Below are 26,440 nucleotides of genomic sequence, written 5' to 3'. Positions count from 1 at the left end.
ATATATATATATATATATATATATATATATATATATATATATATATATATATATATATATATATATATATATATATATATATATATATATATATATATATATATATATATATATATATATATATATATATATATATATATATATATATATATATATATATATATATATATATATATATATATATATATATATATATATATATATATATATATATATATATATATATATATATATATATATATATATATATATATATATATATATATATATATATATATATATATATATATATATATATATATATATATATATATATATATATATATATATATATATTACAGAGATACTTTTCAACTAATTTACTTTCATTAAATCTCACAAAAACTAAATATTTCATATTTCATTCAACTAAGAAACATGTAGATATACATGATCGTCCCAAAATTGGACAAATTAGCATTGAAAAAGTAGATCAATTTAAATATTTAGGTATTATATTTGATTCCACATTATCATGGAGTAGTCACGTCGATTATGTTGAAAATAAAATATCTTTTTTATGTGGAGCAATGCGTAGAGTTGCGACTTTGGAAGCAGGAAAGCGTTGTTGAGCTTCTTGTTTGGATGTATTCATTCATTATTCCAATACGTGAAAACCATTTTCTAATTGCCATATATGCATCCCACTGTAAGTCTCTACTCAAATGGATCTCACGGCATACTTCCAATCCGCGGATTAGTAGAATTTCAAACATGTACAATAGTTCATGGCATAAGATATAACGACACCCAACATCATAATCTGATTTTACCTGTTGTAAGCAGTGCAAGGAGTAGGTACTAGGAAAGCAAATAATTTGATACTCGTAAGAATTAACACAATCCTTGGCCAAAGACGTATTTCAGTAGTAGGTGCTATGGTTTTCAACTCTTTACCCAATAATTTGAGAATCAACTCAAACAAAGACACTTTCAAAGCCAAACTTAAACTATACCTCAAGAACCGTTCCAATCATTTCTTAAACATATTTTAGTCAATTATTTTTCAAGTGTATAATCCTTTTTTTGCATGTGAATTGTTTTTGATTGATGTTAAATTATTAGAACCCCCTAAAAGAAATATCTATTTCTGGGATCTCGTATTTGCTTATTTTGCTAAACATCACACTAATACTGTATTTGTATATATGTTTAAGGTGAACTCCTCCAGCGAGCTTTTTGGTGTGGGGGTCAGCGGAGGGTCAATAAAAAAAACAGAAATAGGTAACAGCCAACTGAAAAAGAAGGATCATAACGTATGGTTGAACAATAGTTATGTCAAATAGCCACTCAGCGTTGATTATGCCAAATGTTTTTATGTCATATGGGATCCTCCCTCTCGTTTCGATGTTATCCTCAATAAAAATAAATACAAAATATGCATTCCCTTGGAAAATTAAAAACGTTATGATACTAAACGCGAGATTCGTCATCCGCTCCCTACTACAAATTAGAATCGTTTGACTTACCACTGGAATATCCGGAGAGCACCAACGAATCAGATGATTCATACCGTTTCAGTGAAGGACAAATTTGTTCACCAGATAGTTTGATTAACCCTACTGCAATAGAAATGAACACCTGCTCGATTCCCTGCAACAAAAAATGCGTTAGAATTTGTATCCTTCTGTAGTACATACTACTGGTTCTATTTAATTTCGTCTCACCTGGTCTTGCAAGGCAGAAGTTTCGAAATAGTTACCACCGATCGAGGTAGCATAAAGCGCCGCTTCTTCCCGGGAAACTGCCCGTTTCTCTTCCAGGTCGAGCTTGTTGCCAACTAGCGAGAGTACCATCGGTTCCTGCACATTTCGCTGAAGCTCTTGGACCCACGATTTGATTTCGACAAACGAATTATACTGCGTTAGGTCGAATACCAACAGTGCTGCATTTGCATTCCTATAGTATAGAGGCGCCATCGCTTTGAATCGTTCCTGCCCTGCTGTATCCCATACCTGTAAAATCAAAGATGTCATAAAGATTTCATAGAAAACCATCGTCCTCAAGCCCCATGCTCACCTGCATTTTGACTTTGAAATCTTCTAGATTGACTTTGCATGTGAAGAATGACGCACCTATCGTCGGTGAAATTTCTTTTGTGTACACGTTTGAAACATATCTCACCACCAAGCTCGTCTTGCCGACACCTGTAATCAAGAATGTGTACGGATTAGAAGAGATTAACTGTACACTGCAGTTTTACTGAACTTTATCGGAATACGACACAAAAACAGTCGAAAGCTATTAGAGCGCGTTTTTTTTCTTATCTTGGTATGAACTCGCGATTATTATCGAAGAGGATTTTAAATTGATTTGATAAAATGTTTACCTCTATGGGGCCGTTCCTTGCATGCGTAAGGACAATTTGACTAATTTAAACCCTTTAAAATTCGAAACAAATTAGAAGTATATTAGATTAGTGCATCTTAGTCAAGAATTAAAAGAAACAAGAGCAAAACAAAATCAATTTGTAGATAGGTAATGGGATAATATGGTCCAGACTCCTAGACTGTCTCGCATAATCCGGAAACCTTGGTTGCATTACTTCAACAAATCAAACATCTTCACACATAGTTTTCCCAATTTGATGATTCTTAGATTATGATAACGGATGGAGCTGCGTACATGGAATTGATGGCCCACATCAACGAAAATTCAATGTTTGCCAATGAACAGTTCGGATTCCGAGATGGACATTCGACCACTCGTCAACTTTTACGTGTAACAAATTTGATTCGTTCCAAAAAATCTGAAGACTTTTCTACTGGTCTTGCTCTTCTAGACATAGAAAAAGCATTCGACAGTGTTTGGCATGAAGGCTCGATCGTAAAATTAAAAAACTTTAATTTTCCATCATACATTGTTAGAGTAATTCAAATTTATCTGTCAAATCGTACACTTCAGGTTAATTATCAGAACTCCAGGTCTGAAAGACTTCCTATAAGAGCGGGTGTTCCCCAAGGCAGCATTTTGGGACCAATATTATACAGTATTTTCACATCTGACTTACCTACCTGAGTTACCTCAGGGATGTCAAAAATCCTTGTTTGCGGATGACACAGGCCTCTCCGCCAAAGGACGAAGTCTGTGTGTCATTTGTAGACGATTGCAAAGAAGTTTGGATATTTTTTCTTCATTCTTGTTAAATTGGAAGATTTCTCCTAATGCTTCCAAAACTCAACTAATAATATTCCCACATAAACCAAATGCTCTTTATTTGATACCTGCAAGTAGACATGTTGTCACGATGAGAGGGGTTCCAATAAATTGGTCAGATGAAGTTAAGTATCTAGGGCTCATGCTAGATAAGAATTAACTTTCAAAAATCACATTGAGGGCATTCAAGCCAAATGTAACAAATATGTGAAATGTCTCTATCCCCTTATTTATAGAAAATCAAAACTTTGCCTTAAGAACAAGCTTTTGATTTTCAAACAAGTTTTCAAGCCAGCCATGTTGTATGCTGTACCAATATGAACTAGCTGTTGTAATACTAAGAAAAAAAACTCTGCATAGAATTCAAAATAAAATTATGAAAATGATTCTGAAGCTTCCTCCCTGATATAGTACCAATGAGTTAAACAGAATATTCAATGTTGAAACATTGGAACAAATGTCAAATAAAATAATTTTTCAGTCAAAAATCGTTACAATCTTCTATTGCCACGATTAATACGTTATAGGGGAACCAATATTTTTTGGACCCCTATATATTTGGGACCCCCTGGGCCATTTTCCTGCAAATTGCCCAGTCTAAATCGGAAGACCAACTCAATTCGCATGCCATTTGGAAAGATAGGACTATTCCGCACTGGCATCAACCGTTTTTACAAAGAAAATGCGTTTATTTTATCTGAAATTATTTAATTTTATCGGTTCATCCATGCAACCGTTACAACACGTTACACACAGAAATTGGAGCCGTCAGAAATTTTTCAAATGTAAACAAAAACTTTTTTCAAATTTGTAGACTAAAAGCGTAGAATATCTTCGGTTTTCCATTGTCAATCGGTTGATTAGACTATGGGCAAGCATATTATACAACCAGTGTCATGGACTAAAGCGATAAAAAATGCCGGGGGTCCAAAATATATACTTTGAGGGTCCAAAATGCATTGATGTGTCCAAAATAATGCAAAACAGTGCTTCACAATTCAATTATTTTCGACGTTTTTTGAATCCTACATGACCGTCGGGATATTTTTATTTCGTAGAGGAAGTTTTTCTCTACATTCTGATGTGTTCTTTAACTTGGTTACGCTGTGCAATTAATTACTCGACTAACGCGCGACATGTTTGATCCTGCCCTCATCACCCGCCCCCGTAGGAGCAAGCGTCAAGGTCGAAGGGTCAAACAGGACACTCAGTCAGCTATTCGCGACTACGAAGCAAAAAGAGATTCCACGAAGCACTCGCACCAACGGAAAACCTCGTAAGGCACTGTCATCGTGTGCGTGAAAAAAGTAAGTGGTTGTTCCGAGATACAACCGCCAAGTTGACGTTGGATAACGTTACGTTCTTCTATTTCCTGGCTTGAGATCGTCACGAACATATGAAAAATTTCTATTGATAAAAAACCAATCATTTTTCATACTATTTGTTGCATGTCAATTCTGACCTGTTATGGACATTTTGTCTTATTATTTGGCTGGTTCGGTTAACACTTCAACACCGATAGAATCGGTCGATGGAAGAAGAAGCATGAGCGGTAACTCTTGCTCCCCAAACAAATATTCCGGTTCGACGTTAGGTCCATGCATGATCCACTAAGATTGGTTGCTTAAGTGGGTTCTGTGGTGATTTATCATAATCGCAGTAACCCTTACTATGTAGAAGATTATTATCTGCCAAGTTGTCAAGCAATACAGTTAACAAACTCCACATTGGCGACGAGAGAACCCTAACTCGTTTACGGCGGTCATTAGAAATCAAAATATTTTGCGAATAATATGAATATGTGAAGCGTTCTGGCAGTAGTCTGAAGCGTTTTTAAGAGAATTGAAGCCCATGAACTAGGAAAACTCAAAAAAAGAAGAAAAGGACAAGAACCGGGAACTTCAAGGACACGAAAAGGAACATTATTTATTGGATGTCCTGGAGACTATCTTTGCGTTAAGTTTAACGGAAGAACAATATGTAGGTACGCAATTTAATGAAAACTTCGCCTTAGAAGGGAAGTTGCCTTAGCGGCGGATTCGATCCGTCGGGTCAGGCTGTTCAAGTAGAAAAGTTCGCCTATAATGGGAACATGAGGAAATTCAAATGCTCGCCTTAGAAGGGAGCAACCGCAGCGACAGTTTCGAACTGTCGGGTCCGGTGGATAAATAAATGCTCGCCTTAGAAGGGAGCTGCCGTAGCAACGGATACGATCCGTTGGGTCCGGCGGAAGTATAAAAACTTGTTTCAAAACGAGTTGCCGAAGCGGCAGATTCGATCTGTTGAGTCCGGCGGAAGTTGAAAATATGTTCGCTCGCCTTAGAAGGGAGCTGCTAAAGCGAAGGTTTGGTCAAGATGGACCAATGGATGCAAAATATGCTGTCCTTAGAAAGGAACAGCTAAAGTGACAGATTCGATCTGTCAGGATTGCTGGAGATGGTCATCTTTGTAGGAAGCAGCCGAGTTAGCAGATCAACGAGTGCGGTGGTAGTGAAAATGTAAGGTCTACTGCAGTGGTCCTCAGTGTAACTTGTTATGTGGACCACTCCAATGGTCTCAGAACACTTTGCGGACGACAGTTTGGTGATCACTGTTCTACTGACATAGTGGCAGCAGTGTTGTGAAAAACTCAATTTCTCACAACTCACGCTTGAGATTTATCATGCGTGAGTTGTCAATCATGCAACTCAGCAGTCAAAAAATCATGGATGAGTTGGCTCAACTTTTTGACTCATTGTCTCGTATTTCCACAGTTTACTCACAAATGGCAATAATTTATTGTTAGTCTGGTAAAATTATAGTAATCCTTTCTAACGTAAACAACAACATTCGGGTTTCACAAGTTTTTGCCGGGTTTTGCGACTGAATAATTTTTTACGGTTTGAGTTGATTGAGTTGATTTTGCATCAAAATCTCAAGCGTGAGATTTGTGAAGCAGATCTCTAATGAGTTTGCTCTCACGGGAGAGCGTATTGATTGAGATTTTGAGTGTGTGTCTATCAACACTGAGTGGCAGTACTAACGTTTCGCAGTTATATAGAAAACTTCAAAATAAAGATGTTAACTTTGGTATTTTCCTTGAAAGAATACAAACTAAAGGTATTCAAACTATTGGTTTGGCCACAAATATGGAGGGAACTTTGCGAATTGGGTTCGTTTCAGTTCTGCTCAACAGAAGTTTCTAAAGCGTCTATACAATCTAATGCTATTCTGAATCGATTAAAAAACGTGGATATACATCAATACCCGTTGAAAGAAAAAGAGATGTGGTGATTTATCATAATCGCAGTAACCCTTACTATGTAGAAGATTATTATCTGCCAAGTTGTCAAGCAATACAGTTAACAAACTCTACAGGTTCCGTAACCAGTTTCAGACTGAGGTACTTCTCCATGAAGTCTGCGAACTCCTTGATCTCATCTTTGCTCAAATCGATGTTAAAGTTGCCATTCACGTTGATTAGATCATGCCAATCATCATGACTGGCAACTTTTGATACTCGAAGAAGTTCCGCACCATGAAGAACTACTTCTGCTTCGTCGTGGTATCCGGGGACATGTGCCTCTACAACTACCAGTAGTGCCCGACAATTCATTATAGTGATCTTGGTAGCGCAGATATCACCATAATCATCTGACAAGCCCAGCTATACATCATAACAGATGCGAATTTCAACTAATCTGCAGGTAATCAACGGTATTTGTCGTAAATATTGTCGACTTGTGTGTTATGAAGTTTTTTTTTGTGTAAAAGAATGTTTGAATGTACGGTGTAGTATTGACAAACATCCATAAACTTCAAGTTCTAAACAAAAATTTGATCATGGTACCAACCTTTGTAGTTTGTAAGGATGCTTAAAATATATTCCCGAGGCTGATTTCATCTTATAAACTCGTACCAATTAGCTCATACGGTTGAAATAATTAAATTTCTGTTGGATGTCTGGGATTTCCTTTCCTTAGGAAATTTCCTACATTTTGGCGTGTTCATTGCAATTCTTCAAATTAACTATTCATTATTTCTTTAAATATTGCATTATTCGGATTCAGGGAGAGTCGTTTCAAAAAGTAACAATAATCGCATTGATAAGTGATCAATTCCAACCCGAAATGGAATTCCCCGATTTTTTATATAAGTGATGATTTTTAGCACCAAAAACACATTTGTTAGAAAATGTTGGCACATGAGCCAAAGAGACTGACCGTCGTACTTGTTTTCCTGCATTCAGTTGTTTGGCATTTTCAACATTATTGAAAACAGACAAGAAAAATCATGAAAAATGACCAATTTCACCCGAAATTACGGTACATGTAAACTACAACACGTCAAAACCTTATAACAGCAAGAAAAATGTGCATTTCTATGGAAAATAAGACATGCCTCGATATTTACCCATTTATCAATAGTTTAGTCATGAAAATCAATAGTTTTCATTATTGAAGTCGATTCGTAGAAAGACTTCCAATCGATTGGTGCAAGAATCTCGAAAATCTATCCGGAAGATAGTATGTTATTAACAGTCAAAATCTAACCACTTTTCGTGACTCGAGCGATTTTTGTTTTTCGAAAGTGTACCCCAGTTTGTTGCCGTAAGACGTTATCCAACGTCAAAACAATAAAGCGTTCGCACATAGAGGCTGTCCGGCCATACCGTTCTGTACAGTTTCCATATAGACTAGCGACCATAAAATATGTTTGCCATCTCATGTCATTTTCATGAAAATTGTGAAACAAATTCGATGTTTTCAAATAACTAGTCAAACTTTTGAATAGCGTCTATATCGAAATAATGAGTTTTGTTTCTAATGATTAGCATCGCGAAACCCATTACGAGTATTAGAACATATAAAGTAATGATGGTATGAAAAAGTATGGGATGTCTCCTATTACTTAACCTTCTGGTTGTCGCGCGGTTTGTCACCGTCAATCCTACCGCGCTGCTGTTGTGAACGAAAAGCGAGGTATTTTCAGCAGTGTTGTACAAAATACAACAGCGCGACGACTGAAGTGTTGAGATGAAGATTAATCGAAGCCTTCCTAAGGCGAGTGGTTAGAGTCCGCGGCTACAATGCAAATCCATGCTGAAGGTGTCTGGGTTCGATTCCCAGTCGGTCCAGGATCTTGTCGTGTTGGAAATTTTCTTGGCTTCCCTGGGTATAGAGTATCATCGTATCACGACATACGAATGCGAAAATGACAACTTTGGCAAAGAAAGCTCTCAGTTAATAACTGTGGAAGTGCTCATTGCACACTATGCTGAGAAGCATGTTCTGTCCCAATGAAGGCGTTATGCCAAGAACAAGAAGATGAAACGAAGCCAAACCTTAAATTTTCCAAAGCACCAAATCTGGAGAATCAAATATCACTTTGAGCTGAAAACTTGATCGATTAGACACTCACTGGTGATGACCAATCGATCAAGTTTTCAGCTCAAACAAATGTACGATTCTCCAGATTTGTACTCTTGAAAATTTGAGGTTTGGCATCGATTCATCTTCACCTTAATGTTTACCATGATAAATCATGCTTCTTAAAGCTCATCACATTTTTTCCGCTTTCTGCCCCCCTGAGAGATCAACACGAATCGTTCTCAGCTCTCTTTAGCCTACATTCCCAACAAGTCACATGAAACGGTGTACCTACAAAGGCACTGTAAGCATCATTCGATTTACGGTCGCGTGCTGAAAACGACTGTTGTTGTCAAGTACTGCTGCATGTAGATACAATATAAAAATGGCAAACACAGGCTGATAAAAATAAAATCCTTTGCAAAAGATAAGGCCCGCACCAGTTTTAGATGCTTCTTGATATTACACGACATTGAGTTTCATGCCCTGGAAATTATTCAAAGAGGCTCGTTACCAACAGTAGGTAGACATTTAGGATACATAGTTGCGAATGTTATCAATGGTATCATTGACAAAATCGGGGATTATTTTCAGTACTTATCCAAGGTATGAGAAATTTATAGTTAGTTACTGACTGATAAGAATTGGTGTGAAGGAAGTTACATTAAACATTGATGCAGAGGCGTCCCGTGAGGAATTTGATTACATGTGCACTGACTCGCACAAACCGTTTATTTTGAATTATGCATACGAATTTTTCAATTGATTTTTTAAAATGTATTTCAGCTTAAAATGTAATTTCTTATTATTAACACCTTAAAATGTAATTTCCAATGCAGAGGCGAACCAGCCTCTGGCTGAAAATCTCTCTAATAAAGATAAAATAAATAAATGAATAAATAAATAATTTAAAAAACTGTAAGCAATCTTGAAGTGTCTGGAAGCTATTATATTTGTTGCTCATTGGGCGTATTTTTTGTTTGTTTTCTTCGTTTCAATCACTAGTTGCAAGTTTTAAGAATATTGGATGATTCCAATATACAATGTTTAGGGTCAAGGAAAATTCTCAAAATTTCGCTGATACCAAGGCGATGAAAGAAATATTTTGCGTATTAATCGCGGTCCCATGGTTTGATAATATTTGACATAAAAATGTATATTTACAGTAAAAATGACCTTTATATGCGTAAATTTCAAGCATTTTTCGTATTTTGCGAACTGAGATAATAAGTTCAATATCATATTATCAATACAAAATTTAAAGCAAGAAAAAAGACGCTTAACTTGAAACTAAACGATTAGCACATTTTTAATATAAAGTTCGGCTTACAAATAAATAAACCATTCTTATGAGCAAAAATCTGAACTTTTCTGAGATTATCATATAAACCTTCAGAATTCAACTATTCACGCGTTATTTTCCAAGTTTCGCGATGAAGGATAAATTCCGTGGATTTCGTGGCTTTCGCGAAATTCCAAATCTCCATTATTCCTAACGTTGTTATTCTATATAATAATTCTTATTATTTACAACTTGTCAATTGTATCACGATATCTTAGCTTTTTGACTATGTCCAGCGCTGGTACATCTCTTTGTATACTTTTGTTGATACATCAAAGCTTTTAAGTGAAATGATAACTGACTGTTGAACGCTGAAACCCACTTTACGCCCACCGCAATTTATCAGTTGTCGGTCTGTTGAGCAAGAAAAACTATATTCACACATAGTTTATAAATCAATTCAAAGCCACATAAATTTTGTGTATTTAATAAGATAAAACATAATCAATTTGGCCTATATGTTTATAACATCTAGTTTTGGTTCCAATCAATATTGCGTCTACACGCCAAAAAATTGTGCGGTAAAAACTACCATTTTAGGGGGTTAACTTAAGCGCTCGCACCGGCAATTTTCAGCAGACCAGAAATGCGCTTGATTTTACCATGTCTGTAGTTGGAATCAGATTGTTGTAAATTGGTTCTGTCAAATGTACCAGTAATGCGGTGGGGTGTACCGTAAACATAGTAAATTGGACTGAATTTCCATGGTAGTTTTAAGAATGGGCGTAGTCAGCTAAAATAGTTATTTTTACCACAGAATTTTTTCCCGTGTACTATCGCGCGACACCTGGAAGCTCCATACACACATACACACTTACATACACACAAAGCATGTGTGGCGTTGGCGCTTTCTCTTTCAACAGCAGACGTCGTGACGCCAGTTGCGCGCGGTTTCTCAATTCTTGCAAACCAATGCGAGCGTCATGGGCTTTTTCTCTCTCGGGTGCACAAATTGGAGTGAACCAGATTTTACCTATACAACGCCACTGTTGTTCTAGAAATGCCAATACAAATGCATATTCCTGTATTCCTGCTGTGTCCATACACGCTATTTTCGTGCACAAGAAAGAGTGCACGGCTGAAATGAACATTCTCTGCAATACGATGGAGACGCATGGCAGTTTGTCTTGTTTACTTTGCTGTTTTCGCTTGCTGGTTGAGCAAGACCATGGGGGGGGGAGTATCAAACGGTTTGTTCACTGAGGGCGATGCACCAATTGAAGGTGAAGAAATCAAACAACATTTTCAAGCAACTACACATTATGTATGTTGGAAGTATTGAGAATTATAATATATATATTTAATTTGTTAATTTGAAATCTTTGACTGTGCAGTGCACCAAGTGCACCTTAGGACGAGACGCCACTGATGATATTATTGGCGATCAGTTTACCTGAGATTCGTCCATTAATTACGTAAGGGATTTGTCTTTCTTCTTCTTCTTTCTGGCGTTACGTCCCAACTGGGACAGAGCCTGCTTCTCAGATTAGTGTTCTTATGAGCACTTCCACAGTTATTAACTGAGAGCTTTCTTTGCCGATTGACCATTTTTGCATGTGTATATCGTGTGGCAGGTACGAAGATACTCTATGCCCTGGGAATCGAGAAAATTTCCTTTACGAAAAGATCATCGACCAGCGGGATTCGAACTCACGACCCTCAGCATGGTCATGCTGAATAGCTGCGCGTTTACCGCTACGGCTATCTGGGCCCCTGTCTTAAATTCCTCAAATGCCACACCAAAAGTTTTAGATGTTCATTAGGGTGACCTATTTTCATAAGAAAAAATCAAACTATGAAAATGTTTAATTACACCCAACAATTTTGCGAAATATATGCACTTTAAGGACTAGCTAAACGAGCCAAAAGTTTGTATGGAGAAAGTCGACCAAATATACGAGAGGAACTGTTTTAAAACTACATTTTTAAGCTTAAGATTCGATGTAGTAGATTAACTTTTTTTGTTAGTGACTTGAAGATTCTCCTATCAATAAATAAGATACTGCAATAAACTGGAAGTCATTTAGTTATGAAACAAATAAGTAAATCATTCAGAAAATAAAAATTAATTTTGTTATTGTTTTGTTACAGTGACCGGCGAAAATAGATCATTTTGCCGTTCTTCGTACAAAATGGCCTCTTATCACACACTTATCGCAGTTATCGCAAATGTCCCAGTTATTGAAAGAAATGTCAAAATTTTGGTTTTGATGTATTTTAAAAAGTATAATTCTTACAGAAAAATTTTGTTCTACATGTACGCACCTAACATTGCGCAGCTCCAAACTTTGCACATTTTTAAGAAGCTTGAAAAAATGATAGTTAATGATTGATTTTTTCAACAATTCAATTTCAGCATCATGTTCGTTAATGTAAAATAAGTATTTGACATACATTTGTTTACTAAGGAACCCTCGTTAATGTTAGTAAATAAACAAAAAAACCTTATCGTCAAAAGTTTTTTTTTTGTTTTTTACAAGGGAGAAATCTGCAGAACCACCTTACGATATTTCTTCGGGGAGATAATGATACTCTATCCCCAGGGAAGTCAAGGAAACTTCCATTACGATTTCATCCTGGACAGACCGGGAATCGAACCCACACTGGCGTTGGGCGATTTTGAATCGATGTTCCGAAAATCGATGTTTGCTTTCCGATTAATCGATTTTTTGAATCGATGTTTGGAGTACCTTAAATCGGGTGAATCGATTCTCTTCATTCGATTCATTTAGTTGAAATCGTCAAATATTTCTCAATGAGTTTGTGGAAAAGAAACCACATTTTGAACTAATCTTGAAATAGTATATCCACAGACAAACAGACGTAACACTTAGAACAAATCGCTATCAAAATCATAGTCGAGAAGACATGTACGCCCAATGCTAAAATCGGTGTGTTTGGCCGACGGGCCAACAGATGGCGGTAGCTTGTAAACGTCAAACACGAACAAAAACGATGCGAGCGCTGCGGGTGGCGGATTGGCCACCTAACATATTTTTGAATCAACCGTTAGAAACGTGGTCGACCGACAATGATGAGAGTGTTACGTCTGTTTGTCTGTGGTATATCTGTTTGATTAATTTTCGAAACTTATTTGATTTAAAGATGTTGAACACGAATGCAAATACATTTGGTTTCACTTTAATCTTTATAAATTCAAATTTTCATTCGATACTAATCGATTCGAAAACATCGATTCAAAGGATTCGATTAAATCTGCGAATCGATTCAGCAGCTCAAATGTGAATCGATTCAGTAACATCGATTTTCTGGCCAAATTTGCCCAACGCTAATCACAACAAACTCCGCTCCGCGAAAAATGAATCGCTCGGCCTGTGAGCTGACGATCAATTGTTCGCGAAACAAAGTCATAATTTTGGAGGATTTTTCTGATTGTACTCCACGATTTGTCTTTTAGCTTGTCGTTTTTAATCTGAAAGTCAATCGTGCGTGGTATGTGAGAGAGTTTATCCGTCAATTTTGAATTGATTCGCATTAATCGCAACATGTTACAATATCCGACAAACCCTTTGTCCTACGACAAACAGTTCATCCGATGCTCGATATATCTTTGATCATCGCGCGTGGTGAGGTGTTGAAATCATGTTGCTGCAAGAGCGACGGCCCTCTTGGACCATTCAGATTCCGTGTTATATGTCGTTAGAGCTGATGTTTTTCCATCCTTGATCCTAAGAATTACTTCAGGGATTATTTTGGGAAAAGCTCTACACAAATTCCTCCAATAAATGTTCTACATCAATTCCTTTCGGAAAATCTCTCCATGGAGTTCTCCAGTAATTTTTTCCTGAGATTTCTCCATGAATTATTCCAGGGATTTCTCCAGAAAAATCTCTACAGGGGTTTTTCCAGAGATTTCTACATCTCTACAGTGATTCTGCGTGGGATACCCTCAAGGATTCTCCAGGAATTATTCCAGAGGCCCTTTCTACAGGACTTTCTCCAGAGAACCATCCAGGGATTTCTCAAGTGGAATCTCTACCACGATTCCTGCAAATATATCATTAGCTTTTTCTAAAGGAATTTCACAAAGGATTGCTTCAGAAAAATCTCTAAATGATTTCCCCTAGAAAATGTCCCAGGGATAAGCTGGTAGACAGTCAACTGCATATTTTAATGAAATACGATATTCGTCTACGCAGCAGCATTCTGGATGAATTCTTATTTATTTATATTATAATCCTTGGAGATGGGCGAATCTTTGAAGGAATTTCAAAAGGAATTTCTATAAGAGTTCTCGAAGAACTCCCCGGAGAAGTTTTTGGAGGCCCAGAACGAATCTCTGGAGAAAGTTTAAGGGGAATCCCTGAAGACTACCTGCAAAAAATGCTTAGAATAAATAATGTAGCGATTTTCTTGAATGCATGCCTGAGATAAACTCTTGAGGAGTCCCTATAGGAATTAATGAAGTTATTTCTTGCAAAATCCCTAGATGAATTTTTCCATTAGAATTTCTGGAGAGATCTTGGAGGAAATCTGACGAATAATTCCTAGAAGAATCTCGAGAAAAATACAAGTGAAAATTTTGGAGAAATAACTGGAAAAATATCAAGAGTAATCCTTTAAAAAAAAACGTCGTACTGTAACTTGGAGAAAGCCTTGAAAACATCTCTGCATAAATCCCTGTAGAGATATTCACGGAGGAATTCTTAGAGGAGTCCCCGACAAGATAGACGAAACAAGATTATAACAGAATGTGTTGCTCTGATATGATTTTATTATATAATCAGTTGTTATAAAACATATACCGTTAGTAGTCAAAAAACAAAAATTCTAACAAAATTTACACCAAATAAATATAGAATATAACAAATCTTTTTAAAATTATAACAAAATTGAATGTTATTTACAACCAACTCACAAATGTAATGTCAAAAATGCAGCAAATGTTGTAAACAATATGTAATAAAAAATGTGACAAGTTAAGAACAAAGCTAACTTGATAACAAAAATATATCAACTCAAGTTATTTTTAACAGCGTTTGTTGCAAAATGTAATAATCTTGCGATTCTGGTCAGGTCTCTTAAAAAATTTGTAGGAGTATGAGGAGGCTCATATTAATCTCAGAATCGATCTCTAAGGAATTCCTGAAGAAATCCTAGTAAAGATTTTACTGGAGGAATCTATGGAGGAATCACTGGAGGCATTCCGACAGAAACTCTTGGCGAAACTCCTGTACAAATATCCCTGCAAAAATTCCTGGAATAATCCTTGGAGGAATCCGTGATGGAAATACTGACAAAATTCCTGAACGAATTGCTGAAGGTATTTCCGGAGCATTATCTTCCTGGAGGAATATCAGGGAAACCGCTTGTGGAATCCCAACCGATGGTCCGCGGACCCGTAGTGGGCCGTTGTGAATAAGAATATTTTTTCTAAATTCATAAATTTATAAATTGATAAAAAAAATGACAGGAATTTCTTAGCTTACTGGTTTAGCATGGAAGTATTAAAACCGAGTTACAATTTTTTGATATAGTTTGAAGTCAGTATAACTTGCCCAACTAACTTTATTTGCGAAATTATTCATTTGAATACGATTATTTCGTGCTGTTCGGAATTTGAATCAAGGTGTTCGGAATATGAGACAGAATGAACACAGTGTTCGGTATTTTTTTTGTGTGGTATTCAGTTGGAGCTGCCTGACAGCTTAACTTGTCAAGGCTGAACCCTCGGTCTGGCTTTTGCCAAGTTTCCCCTCTATCAGGACCAATACTCAGACGGACTAGGCAATGGCGCCCACATGAACACTGTTTTCTATTAGTATTGTGACGTGGTAGTTTTTGAAAAATACCCATATTCCCTTGCTTCTGAGAAAAGGAAGCATTGTTAAAATCAGCAGCTACATCAGAATTTGTTTGAAATAGTAGTGTAGTAGTGTCATTATTAATACTGTCTAGTCGAAATGGTTTTGAATAATTTGTCATTCAAGTGCTATTCTGATTACTCCTGTCTTTTACGTAAGCTTAGAGTCTTAAATGTCAATTGTTGTCAAGTCGTAACAAAATTAGGCTGTTTAGTAGTAGTTCTAGTTAATTTAATTTTTGTTGTCAAAAGTATTTATTGGTCATTACGTTCATGTATCCTTAGCATAGCATAGCATAGCATAGCATAGACTGACTGTACATGTCAATGGTTGCTACTCCGTGATTGATCGGAACTGGTAAGAATTGCACTGGGATCCAAATGAATAAGGGATGGGAGTTTCCGCTTACTCTCGAAGTGCAATTTTAGCAGATCTAATATTATTGATCAATAACGGCGCCGGCCAAGTCCTTACAGTCAGTTGGGATGGGGAAGGAATGTTAGGGTGTAATGATTGTTGCTTCTAGAGACCGAGAATACCTCTGCATCTCCACAATCACCACGGGAAGGGTGTTTATTAGTGGGGGAGGAAAAGATCTGGGAGTCACCTTTGGTCGGTGATGCGATCCATGGACAAGGGGGAAATATACGACTTACATTTAAAACTAGTTTTGTATTTTTGTCTCGAGAAGTTTTAGTAGTAGATTCAAAAAAAAAAAAAAAAGTCAACATCTATAATATCGAACAATTCAAAAGAAGTTTTTATTAATAGCGAAAACTGAGAATTACATTATATATTTTAAATCATATGAAACAGCAATAATGCCGACACTTGTAGTGACGAACCATACATAGTTTGTTTGAAAATTACATATGAGTATTACTGTGCATTTTTGTCTCGAGATGGTAGAATTTTTTTTTTTAAAATACGTCAACATTCACAATGTCGAACATTTCAAAAGATATTTTTAATAATGTAAAAAAGAGAAAAATATATGTATATTGAAATTGTGTAAAACAAGCATAATGCCGACACTTATAGTGACGAACCAAACAAAGTTTGTTTTAATATTACACAAAAGTTACACTTTCAAGAAAAAATGTGTTATCATAAGCATGAAACGAACTCACCAGTTGGTAATCCATCCTCGACTGAACACAAATATCTCTTCGCATCTCTGCGAACAGAAAAACTTCTTGGCGTCCCGAAAACAAACCGTTTTCACGAAGCACTATCCAGCAAGACGCGCGAAAACAGGGAAAAAAGAAGTTCTCCGACGACGTAAACACGCGCGAAACCGAGAACAAAACCTATCCGACGACGCAACAACGATCCATCCTGCTTGGGCTTCACGAAGCACTACCCAGCAAGACGCTTGAAAACAGGGGAAAACATTTTCTCCATCGACGAAAACACGCGCGAAACCGAGAACAAAACCTATCCGACGACGCAACAACGATCCATCCTGCTTGGGCTTCACGAAGCACTACCCAGCAAGACGCTTGAAAACAGGGGAAAAATTTTTCTCAGACGACGATGAAAACACGCGCGAAACCGAGAACAAAACCTATCCGACGACGCAACAACGATCCATCCTGCTTGGGCTTCACGAAGCACTACCCAGCAAGACGCTTGAAAACAGGGGAAAACATTTTCTCCGACGACGAAAACACGCGCGAAACCGAGAACAAAACCTATCCGACGACGCAACAACGATCCATCCTGCTTGGGCTTCACGAAGCACTACCCAGCAAGACGCTTGAAAACAGGGGAAAAATTTTTCTCAGACGACGATGAAAACACGCGCGAAACCGAGAACAAAACCTATCCGACGACGCAACAACGATCCATCCTGCTTGGGCTTCACGAAGCACTACCCAGCAAGACGCTTGAAAACAGGGGAAAACATTTTCTCCATCGACGAAAACACGCGCGAAACCGAGAACAAAACCTATCCGACGACGCAACAACGATCCATCCTGCTTGGGCTTCACGAAGCACTACCCAGCAAGACGCTTGAAAACAGGGGAAAAAATTTTCTCAGACGACGATGAAAACACGCGCGAAACCGAGAACAAAACCTATCCGACGACGCAACAACGATCCATCCTGCTTGGGCTTCACGAAGCACTACCCAGCAAGACGCTTGAAAACAGGGGAAAACATTTTCTCCGACGACGAAAACACGCGCGAAACCGAGAACAAAACCTATCCGACGACGCAACAACGATCCATCCTGCTTGGGCTTCACGAAGCACTACCCAGAAAGACGCTTGAAAACAGGGGAAAAATTTTTCTCAGACGACGATGAAAACACGCGCGAAACCGAGAACAAAACCTATCCGACGACGCAACAACGATCCATCCTGCTTGGGCTTCACGAAGCACTACCCAGCAAGACGCTTGAAAACAGGGGAAAACATTTTCTCCGACGACGAAAACACGCGCGAAACCGAGAACAAAACCTATCCGACGACGCAACAACGATCCATCCTGCTTGGGCTTCACGAAGCACTCTGGTCATTACGTTCATGTATCCTTAAAGAAAAAGTCGCTTTCCTTGTCTGTTCAACAATTTTTCGAAACTAGCAAGTGTACCCTAATGATCGATCTCAGCGTCTTAGTTTCCATAGTCATTTTTATAGTGAATATTGAAGAGTAAAGTTACCTTAGGCTTCTGTTAGTTGAGGTGTCCTAAGTAAAAGTGTATATAATATGGCTAAATAAGCCCTTCTGAATAAATGTGTATAAACACGAATGAATTCCGTTGAACGGTTAACGAATCCATAAAAGGTTGTCTGAAGACGACCACGCAGACGAAGGTCTGAACTGAGCCGAAATAAAGAGCGATGAGCAGTCGTTTTTGATACCTCGAAGCAACAAGTTTACTTTTACCAACCGTATCACAGTCTTGCTTAGGGCAGTCCATTTTATATAAGTTCCGGATGAGACGGACATTTCAGTTGGCGACGAGTGTGAAAGGAAATCATATTAGTGCAAAGTGTTGGATAGTGAAGCCATCGGATTCGCAGCAGAAGTGTTTAATCATATAGCAGAACACTTGGACCGACGCTATTCATACGGACGCCATTCTTACGACGGATTTTCTTTGCCTCGATTGGCGGTAGTCGGCAGCGCGCTAGTGCAACAGACTGCATAGTGCACCAATTGCTGGATGGCTTTGTAGAAGAGCCGTTTTGACGTAAGGCATTCGTCGGCAATTAATTGACCAAAATCAATCTGGTGAGGTAAGATAGTTTTGGTGATTTGTAATTTTTAGTGGCTTGGTTTAGCGCCATTTTGGACACCGAACAATAGGGTAGAATTATAAAAGAACTCTATCTTTTTATCATCAACAGAATAATACCTTAAGGAATTGAAAAGAAATTTTTCTTAACAATTGCATTGTTTTATTCTTATAATTAAGAGTGATTTTCTTTTATTTCAATAGATAGTTTCTTCTGGAGTATTCAGCAGTTGTTGCCATCATTGTTGAGCGTTATTGAACCGGCGTCTGTAGGGAATTGGGCAGTTTTCCAACCGCACGACTAGACTGATCTGGTTCGATCGACATCGGTTCCTATCTTACCAACCGTTCTGGCTATCTTCGATCGGCTCCTATCAACCGTTTCGGCGCACGTAGGTCTAAAATACGTCAACTGACGGCTTGCGTGGTTGGGTCGTCGAAGGGCGAAGTCCGCAAGTTGCAAACTCCAACTCCTACCCCGATCGGCAAAGGCTGAAGGACATTTTCGGTGAGTTCAATTTTCTTTTTCTACCTTTGGGAACCATATAGTGCATCTTTTTGTAAGAAACGATTGTTTTATATTAGAAATAATTCGTTCAATTGCCGTTGGTTATTAGTTTTTGTGATTTTCAATAACATGGCTCAATCCAACATTAATAGCACGTTGGAACCTTACCATAAGGGCAATTCCTTCGGGGATTGGATTGAACGTTTGGGCTTCTTTTTCAACATGAATAAAGTCCCCGACGAAGAAAAACGGGACCATTTTATTACGCTGAGTGGACCTACAATTTTTAGGGAGCTCAAATTGTTATTTCCAAATACTAATTTAGCGGAAGTTCCTTACACCGAAATGGTAACCAAGTTAAAGGCACGCCTCGACAAGACGGAATCTGATCTTGTGCAAAGATTGAAATTTAACTTGAGAGTACAGCAACCGAATGAATCATTAGAAGATTTCGTGTTGTCTGTTAAGCTTCAAGCAGAATTTTGCAACTTTGAAAATTTCAAACAAATGGCTATTCGTGACCGCATTGTTGCTGGTATCCGAGACAAATCTCTCCAACAAAGGTTGTTGAATGAAGAGAAATTAACGCTTGAAACTGCAGAAAAACTCATTGCAACTTGGGAAATTGCGAGGAATAATGCGAAAAACATGGAGTACAGCAACAATGTGGATCAAATAGCTTCCTTAAAAGGTTTCCCTGGGGCAAGACTTAACAAATTGGCAGCTACGATGGAGTTGGCAGGAAGTGCGAATGCAAATATAGGGGCTGACCGAGGCCGTGGGTCGGTCAAAAATAGATTGGGTTATTCTCCGTATCATAAAGATGAATGGAAGCAGAAGCAGAATAGACTATGGCGGAATCGTGGACAGGACAAGGAGAGAATTCGTCAATCAAACCGCCCTGATTATTCTCAACTGATTTGCGACTTTTGTGGTGTCAAAGGGTACATTAAACGAAAATGTTTTAAATTGAAGAATATGCATAGGGACGCCGTGAACATGGTCAATCAGAACACTTCTGGATCCAGCCCGGACGATTTCCTAAGCGATATGGTGAACAGGATGCGAACGGATTCAGAGAGTGAGAATGAAACAGACGGTGAGAATAGAAACAATATTTTTCAATGTATACATGTGTCGTGTATTAGTAAATTAAGCGAGCCTTGTTTAATAAGTGTAGAAATTGAGAATGTTTTGATTGATATGGAAGTGGATTGTGGATCGTCAGTAACCGTTATGAGTAAAAAGCAGTATTTTGAAAGTTTTTCAAAAAATTTAATGAAAAGCCAAAGAAATTTGGTTGTTGTTAATGGAGCAAATCTCAGTATAGAGGGAGAAGTGGACGTTTTTGTAAAATTTAAGGGAATTTTGAGAAATATGAGGCTTTTAGTGTTAAATTGCGACAATAATTTTACCCCTTTATTAGGGAGACCGTGGTTGGACACATTATTTCCGGAATGGAGGAACTTTTTTGTGAATTCTATTAATTTCAAGCATGAGACGGACCAAATAGTAGATGAAATCAAAATAAAGTATAAAGATGTTTTTATTAAAAACTTTTCTAAACCAATCCAAGGTTTTGAAGCTGATTTGGTTTTAAAATCAGAGGTCCCGATTTTCAAGAAAGCCTACGATGTGCCATACCGATTACGTGATAAAGTTCTTGAATACCTATCCAAATTAGAACACGAAAAAGTAATAACACCAATAAAGACTAGTGAATGGGCGTCTCCGGTAATAGTTGTGATGAAAAAAAATAATGAAATAAGGCTGGTAATAGACTGTAAAGTTTCTGTCAACAAATTTATTATCCCAAATACTTATCCGCTGCCAACTGCTCAAGACGTTTTTGCTGGTTTGGCTGGTTGTAAGTTATTTTGTTCATTGGATCTTGAGGGTGCTTATACACAGTTGTCTTTGTCAGAGAGATCAAAGAAGTTTATGGTAATAAACACTCTAAAAGGACTTTATAGATACAATCGTTTACCACAGGGTGCTTCATCCAGCGCTGCAATTTTTCAGCAAGTGATGGAGCAGATTCTAAATGGAATTGAACATGTTTCGGTTTACTTGGATGATGTGTTGATTGCTGGGAAAGATTTGGATGACTGTAAGCAAAAGTTAGTTATAGTCCTTGAGCGGCTTCAAAAGGCTAACATTAAAGTAAATTGGAACAAATGCAAATTTTTTGTAACAGAATTAGTTCATTTAGGTCATGTAATTAGTGGAAATGGATTAATGCCTTGTCAAGACAAAATTTCCACTATCAAACAAGCAAAAGTACCAAGAAATGAAACTGAACTAAAATCCTTCCTAGGATTAATCAACTATTACCATAAATTCATTCCAAATTTATCTTCTAAGCTTTATTATTTATATAATTTATTAAAAACTGAAGTTACATTTCACTGGGATTCCAACTGTGATAAAGCATTTGAAGGCAGCAAAAAAGCATTGGTAGAAGCACGTTTTCTAGAGTTTTACGACCCAGATAAACCAATAGTAATTGTTTCTGATGCTTCAGGATATGGTTTAGGCGGAGTTATGGCACATTTGATTGAAGGAGTTGAAAAACCAATATATTTTACATCTTTTTCACTAAATTCTGCTCAACAAAAATATCCTATCCTACATTTAGAAGCACTTGCTTTAGTCTGCACTGTAAAAAAGTTTCATAAATTTTTATATGGTAAAAAGTTTTTCGTTTATACAGATCATAAACCACTAGTTGCAATATTTGGTAGAGAAGGGAGGAATTCAATTTACGCTACAAGATTGCAGAGATTTGTGCTAGAGTTATCGATTTACGAATTTGAAATACAATATAGGCCCTCAAAGCATATGGGAAATGCTGATTTTTGTTCACGTTTCCCTTTGGACAACGTAGTTCCCGCTGATTGTGACGTTGAGCTAGTAAACAGTATTAACTTTGGTAGGGAAATCCCTATTGATTTTGTTAAGATTGCTTGCAAAACTAAGGAGGATGAGTTTTTACAGAATATTATTTCGTTTATGACAAATGGATGGCCGGCAAAAATAAACAAACAATTTATTGATGTATATGCAAATCAGCAGGATTTGGAATTAATAGACGGTTGTCTTCTATATCAAAATAGAATAGTAATACCAGCATCACTAAAAAAGAGCGTTCTAAATCTTTTGCATGCAAACCATGCGGGAATAGTAAAAATGAAACGACTTGCTAGACGAAATGTGTATTGGTTTGGTATCAACTCTGAAATTAAAAATTTTGTGACAGCTTGCGATATTTGCAATAGTATGATGATAGTTCCGAAAACAAAGACAGAATCTGAGTGGATACCAACGACGAGGCCTTTTAGTAGGATACACATTGATTTTTTTTACTTTGAGCACCGTACTTATCTTTTAGTGGTTGATAGTTATACTAAATGGATCGAGGTAGAATTGATGAGCAATGGTACAAATTGTGATAAAGTTTTGAGAAAGTTAGTAGCAATTTTTGCTAGGTACGGATTGCCTGACGTGCTGGTATCAGACGGTGGTCCTCCATTCAATGCTTATAGTTTCGTTGACTTTTTGAAGCGACAGGGAATCAATGTTCTAAAGAGTCCACCATATAACCCTTCCAGCAATGGGCAGGCTGAAAGGTTGGTAAGAACCGTAAAAGATGTATTGAAAAAGTTTCTACTTGACCAAGAATTCTCTCATTTAAATGTGGAGGACCAGATTAACTTGTTTCTAATTAATTACAGAAACAATTGCCTTAATATTGAAGGAAGTAATCCTTCACAAAAAATTTTTTGTTACAAGCCCAAAACTTTGTTAGATTTGTTAAATCCAAAATCTCATTACAAAAATTTTTTACGAGAGGCCAAAGTGCATGATAACCTAACAACTTTTAAAAATGCAGTCCCAGAGCATGATGATATTATCATAAAGAAAGATGGAAATGTCCCGAATAAATTAACTGATCCTTTTGAAAATCTGACGCCTGGAGACGAAATATGGTATAAAAACCATAACCCTCATCATACGGCTAAGTGGCTTAAGTCAATTTTCATTAAAAGGCACTCTCGTAATACTTTTCAGGTGCAAATTGGAAGCGTGCTCACCATGGCACACAGCAATCAACTTCGCGTACCTAAGTGTGGGGACTCCTATAATAGGCCCAACGTTCGCTTAATTCGGCAACAGCCGATGCTTGGCACTACTAGCCGGGAGGAGTTTTATGGCTTCACAGCAGACGAGCTTAGACGTGACAGGAAAAGAAGATACCCGGTTGAGAATTCAACGCATGATCCAGATAAATTGCCGGAGATTAGTCTTAGGCGTTCAAAAAGACCAAGAAAAGCAAAAAATGATGAAGATTTTATTTATTTGTATTAATTTTTAGTTGAATTATGCTGATCTCTTTTCTGAGTGTTAATTATTAAAAGTTATTGTAATTTTCGATTTCTTTGCTCTGATATATGAACTAAAAACATTGTAAATAATTTGAATTTATAACTTCCAAAGGGGGAAGGACTGAGGTGTCCTAAGTAAAAGTGTATATAATATGGCTAAATAAGCCCTTCTGAATAAATGTGTATAAACACGAATGAATTCCGTTGAACGGTTAACGAATCCATAAAAGGTTGTCTGAAGACGACCACGCAGACGAAGGTCTGAACTGAGCCGAAATAAAGAGCGATGAGCAGTCGTTTTTGATACCTCGAAGCAACAAGTTTACTTTTACCAACCGTATCACAGTCTTGCTTAGGGCAGTCCATTTTATATAAGTTCCGGATGAGACGGACATTTCATTAGTCTCCTACAAGATTCACTTTTCGGTGGCAAATGCAATGCTTCACAACGCCTACTTTCTACTTGTAAATTTTGCGAAAATGAAGCTGGAATTAGATTATTTATACCGCTGTTACAAATGAGGTATTTCTTATTATGGCAATGTAAAAACCATATTAAAATAAGATTGTCGCCACTTATTTCTACTCAGTGAATCTACTAGTCATTTTCCTAAGAGTTCCTAAGTATTCCCTACGTCGTATATGATAACGATGTGTCTAGCTAGCTAATAGTAAGAGTGGCTACGGATCATTCTGGTTAGCAAAAGGCAAACTGAATATCACCAATAGTATTAATGTCCACTTCGAATAGATTAATCATTTGAAATGGGCATCAATTCTATCAATGACGCAGAATGTCCGTTGGATCACATTGTAGCGGTCAGGAGTTTTGTATATATTTGGTAAATAGATTCCGTATAATATTTGTAAATATTATCCAAATGCGGACAGGAATTAAGATGTAAATATAGTAAATGTACAGTAGAATAAGTAAATTCAAATTATAAGAAATCCCTTAGCGTAGGCAATCGCGAATTGCGAACTCTTTGCTGAATCTCTCCTAGGGCGGGCTTATCGGTTTTTTCGAAAGGTTGGAAAGGGACAGCTGCACTACCATCGTGCCGAGTTATCCTTCGTGACTATATGGTCACGAATGTGTACGAGGAAGTTTCGGGAAATGACGAATTTCCGGTTTGTCCGAGATTCACTTTCCTTAATCTGAGGAGTCACAGATTCGTTCATTTCGTTCGTGACTACCCAGCAAATTAGAAGTGTGCGCGTTTGTAATTCGTTTGATTTTCTTTGAAAAGTAAGATTGTTTAAGTGACGTTAAGTGCATGTTAAATTAATTAAATATCTTGTTCGTTCTCTAGTTTGTATAAAGTGTGCGTTGTGTAGGAATTTGTGTGCGAATTAGCTAGAAAGCCAAGAATTAAAGGTAATTGTGCTCGATATGTGCCATGTTGTGTCGTGCTCAGTGTTCGTTTTAGCCGTGAGGCTGTTCCATTCGCAGCAAATACCCCCGCACCCAAGCGCGTGGACATTCCCCCAACGGACGAAATCGTTCCCAGCAACCGCCAACCAGCTGGAAGTCGGCCGATCCGTCAACAAATCGGCCGAGGGAGGTCAGGGGACCTTCAAGAATCCGCAGGTCAGGCAATCCAGCCGTCTGACTGCGAAGCTCGTATCCGCCATTGCAAGGCTCCGGTGGACGCGCTTCATTCAGCAGTACCGCCATTGGAGATCGCCGCTCGTCTAGACGAGGACACTGACCTGGGTCACAGGTCAACGACAGCGTAGGCAAGCCAACGAACTCGGTGAGTCAAGCCATTTAAAACCTTTTTTCGGAGCGGAGTGGGGCGTCCGGTGAGGGCGCCTCGGAGTGTTTTTTGTCCAGTCTTAAGACTGAAGAGTATGTGCTACTAAAGCCTTACTAGTGGGAGAAGTGAGGATCACGATGCGTGCGTGACGAATTGCCGCCGCCAGATCCGATTGTCACCAGGAGTGCAGACTAGCCTGCAGATGCACTGCCTTCGACGGTGACGTAGAACCCGTAGAACAGATGAGCACATGAGCACAGAAGTAGAGAGATAGAAGTAGAAATCGCACACATGTTAGGGAGTAGTTAATGAGAACGAACACATACAGACACATGAAAATAGGATGATAGCACGATAAATGAATAGGAAATTATGTGAAATTATTAATAAATTATGTCCCTTCGTCTAAATCGTGTCTGAAGTTAATAAACGTTAAAGTACTGTGTAATTATAATACTCCCAAATGTTTAATTGTTTTCATGTGTGAACCGTCACTATGCGTGTTTAGTTTTCGTTGCCCGTCCTCTTCATGGAGTTTGACTGTTGGGTTCTCAGTCCGCTTCCTATTTGTTGATGCGTAGCGCGTCGAACGACGAGTCTGCCCGTGATGAGAAAGAGCGAGCGGCAGCATATGTTGGCTCGTATTGAGAATGAGTGATTCTCTTACCGGAGTCTCTGAGTGCCTTCTTGATTGTGTGGTTGCGTAGCGATAATAGGGTGAACCCCGTTCGGTCGTTTGGTTCGTAAGTCAGCTGAAGCGATCTGTAAAATTCCTTTCGGGCCCCTTGGCTGCTTGGGCACGTCAGGAGTTAATCATCAATATTAACTTC

General features: G+C 37.8%; 1 protein-coding gene across 1 annotated transcript in view; it reads right to left on the bottom strand.

Annotated features, from left to right (window-relative positions):
* The window catches only part of LOC5574454 (ras-related protein Rab5), a 47,568-nt gene that overhangs the window by 10,225 nt on the left and 10,903 nt on the right, over positions 1–26,440 (bottom strand). Inside the window, exons 2-4 of the mRNA XM_001661418.2 lie at positions 2,059–2,186; positions 1,707–1,994; positions 1,509–1,632 (exon numbers count right to left, since the gene is read on the bottom strand). Coding sequence (XP_001661468.1) covers positions 1,509–1,632; positions 1,707–1,994; positions 2,059–2,186 — 540 coding nt within the window. The remainder of the gene's footprint in view (positions 1–1,508; positions 1,633–1,706; positions 1,995–2,058; positions 2,187–26,440) is intronic.

This window comes from Aedes aegypti, chromosome 2 (genome assembly GCF_002204515.2).
Source record: "Aedes aegypti strain LVP_AGWG chromosome 2, AaegL5.0 Primary Assembly, whole genome shotgun sequence".
NCBI classification, from domain to species: Eukaryota; Metazoa; Arthropoda; class Insecta; order Diptera; family Culicidae; genus Aedes; species Aedes aegypti.
The sequence above is the reverse complement of the archived record's forward strand: the minus strand, read 5'-3'. Positions and strand labels throughout refer to the sequence as shown.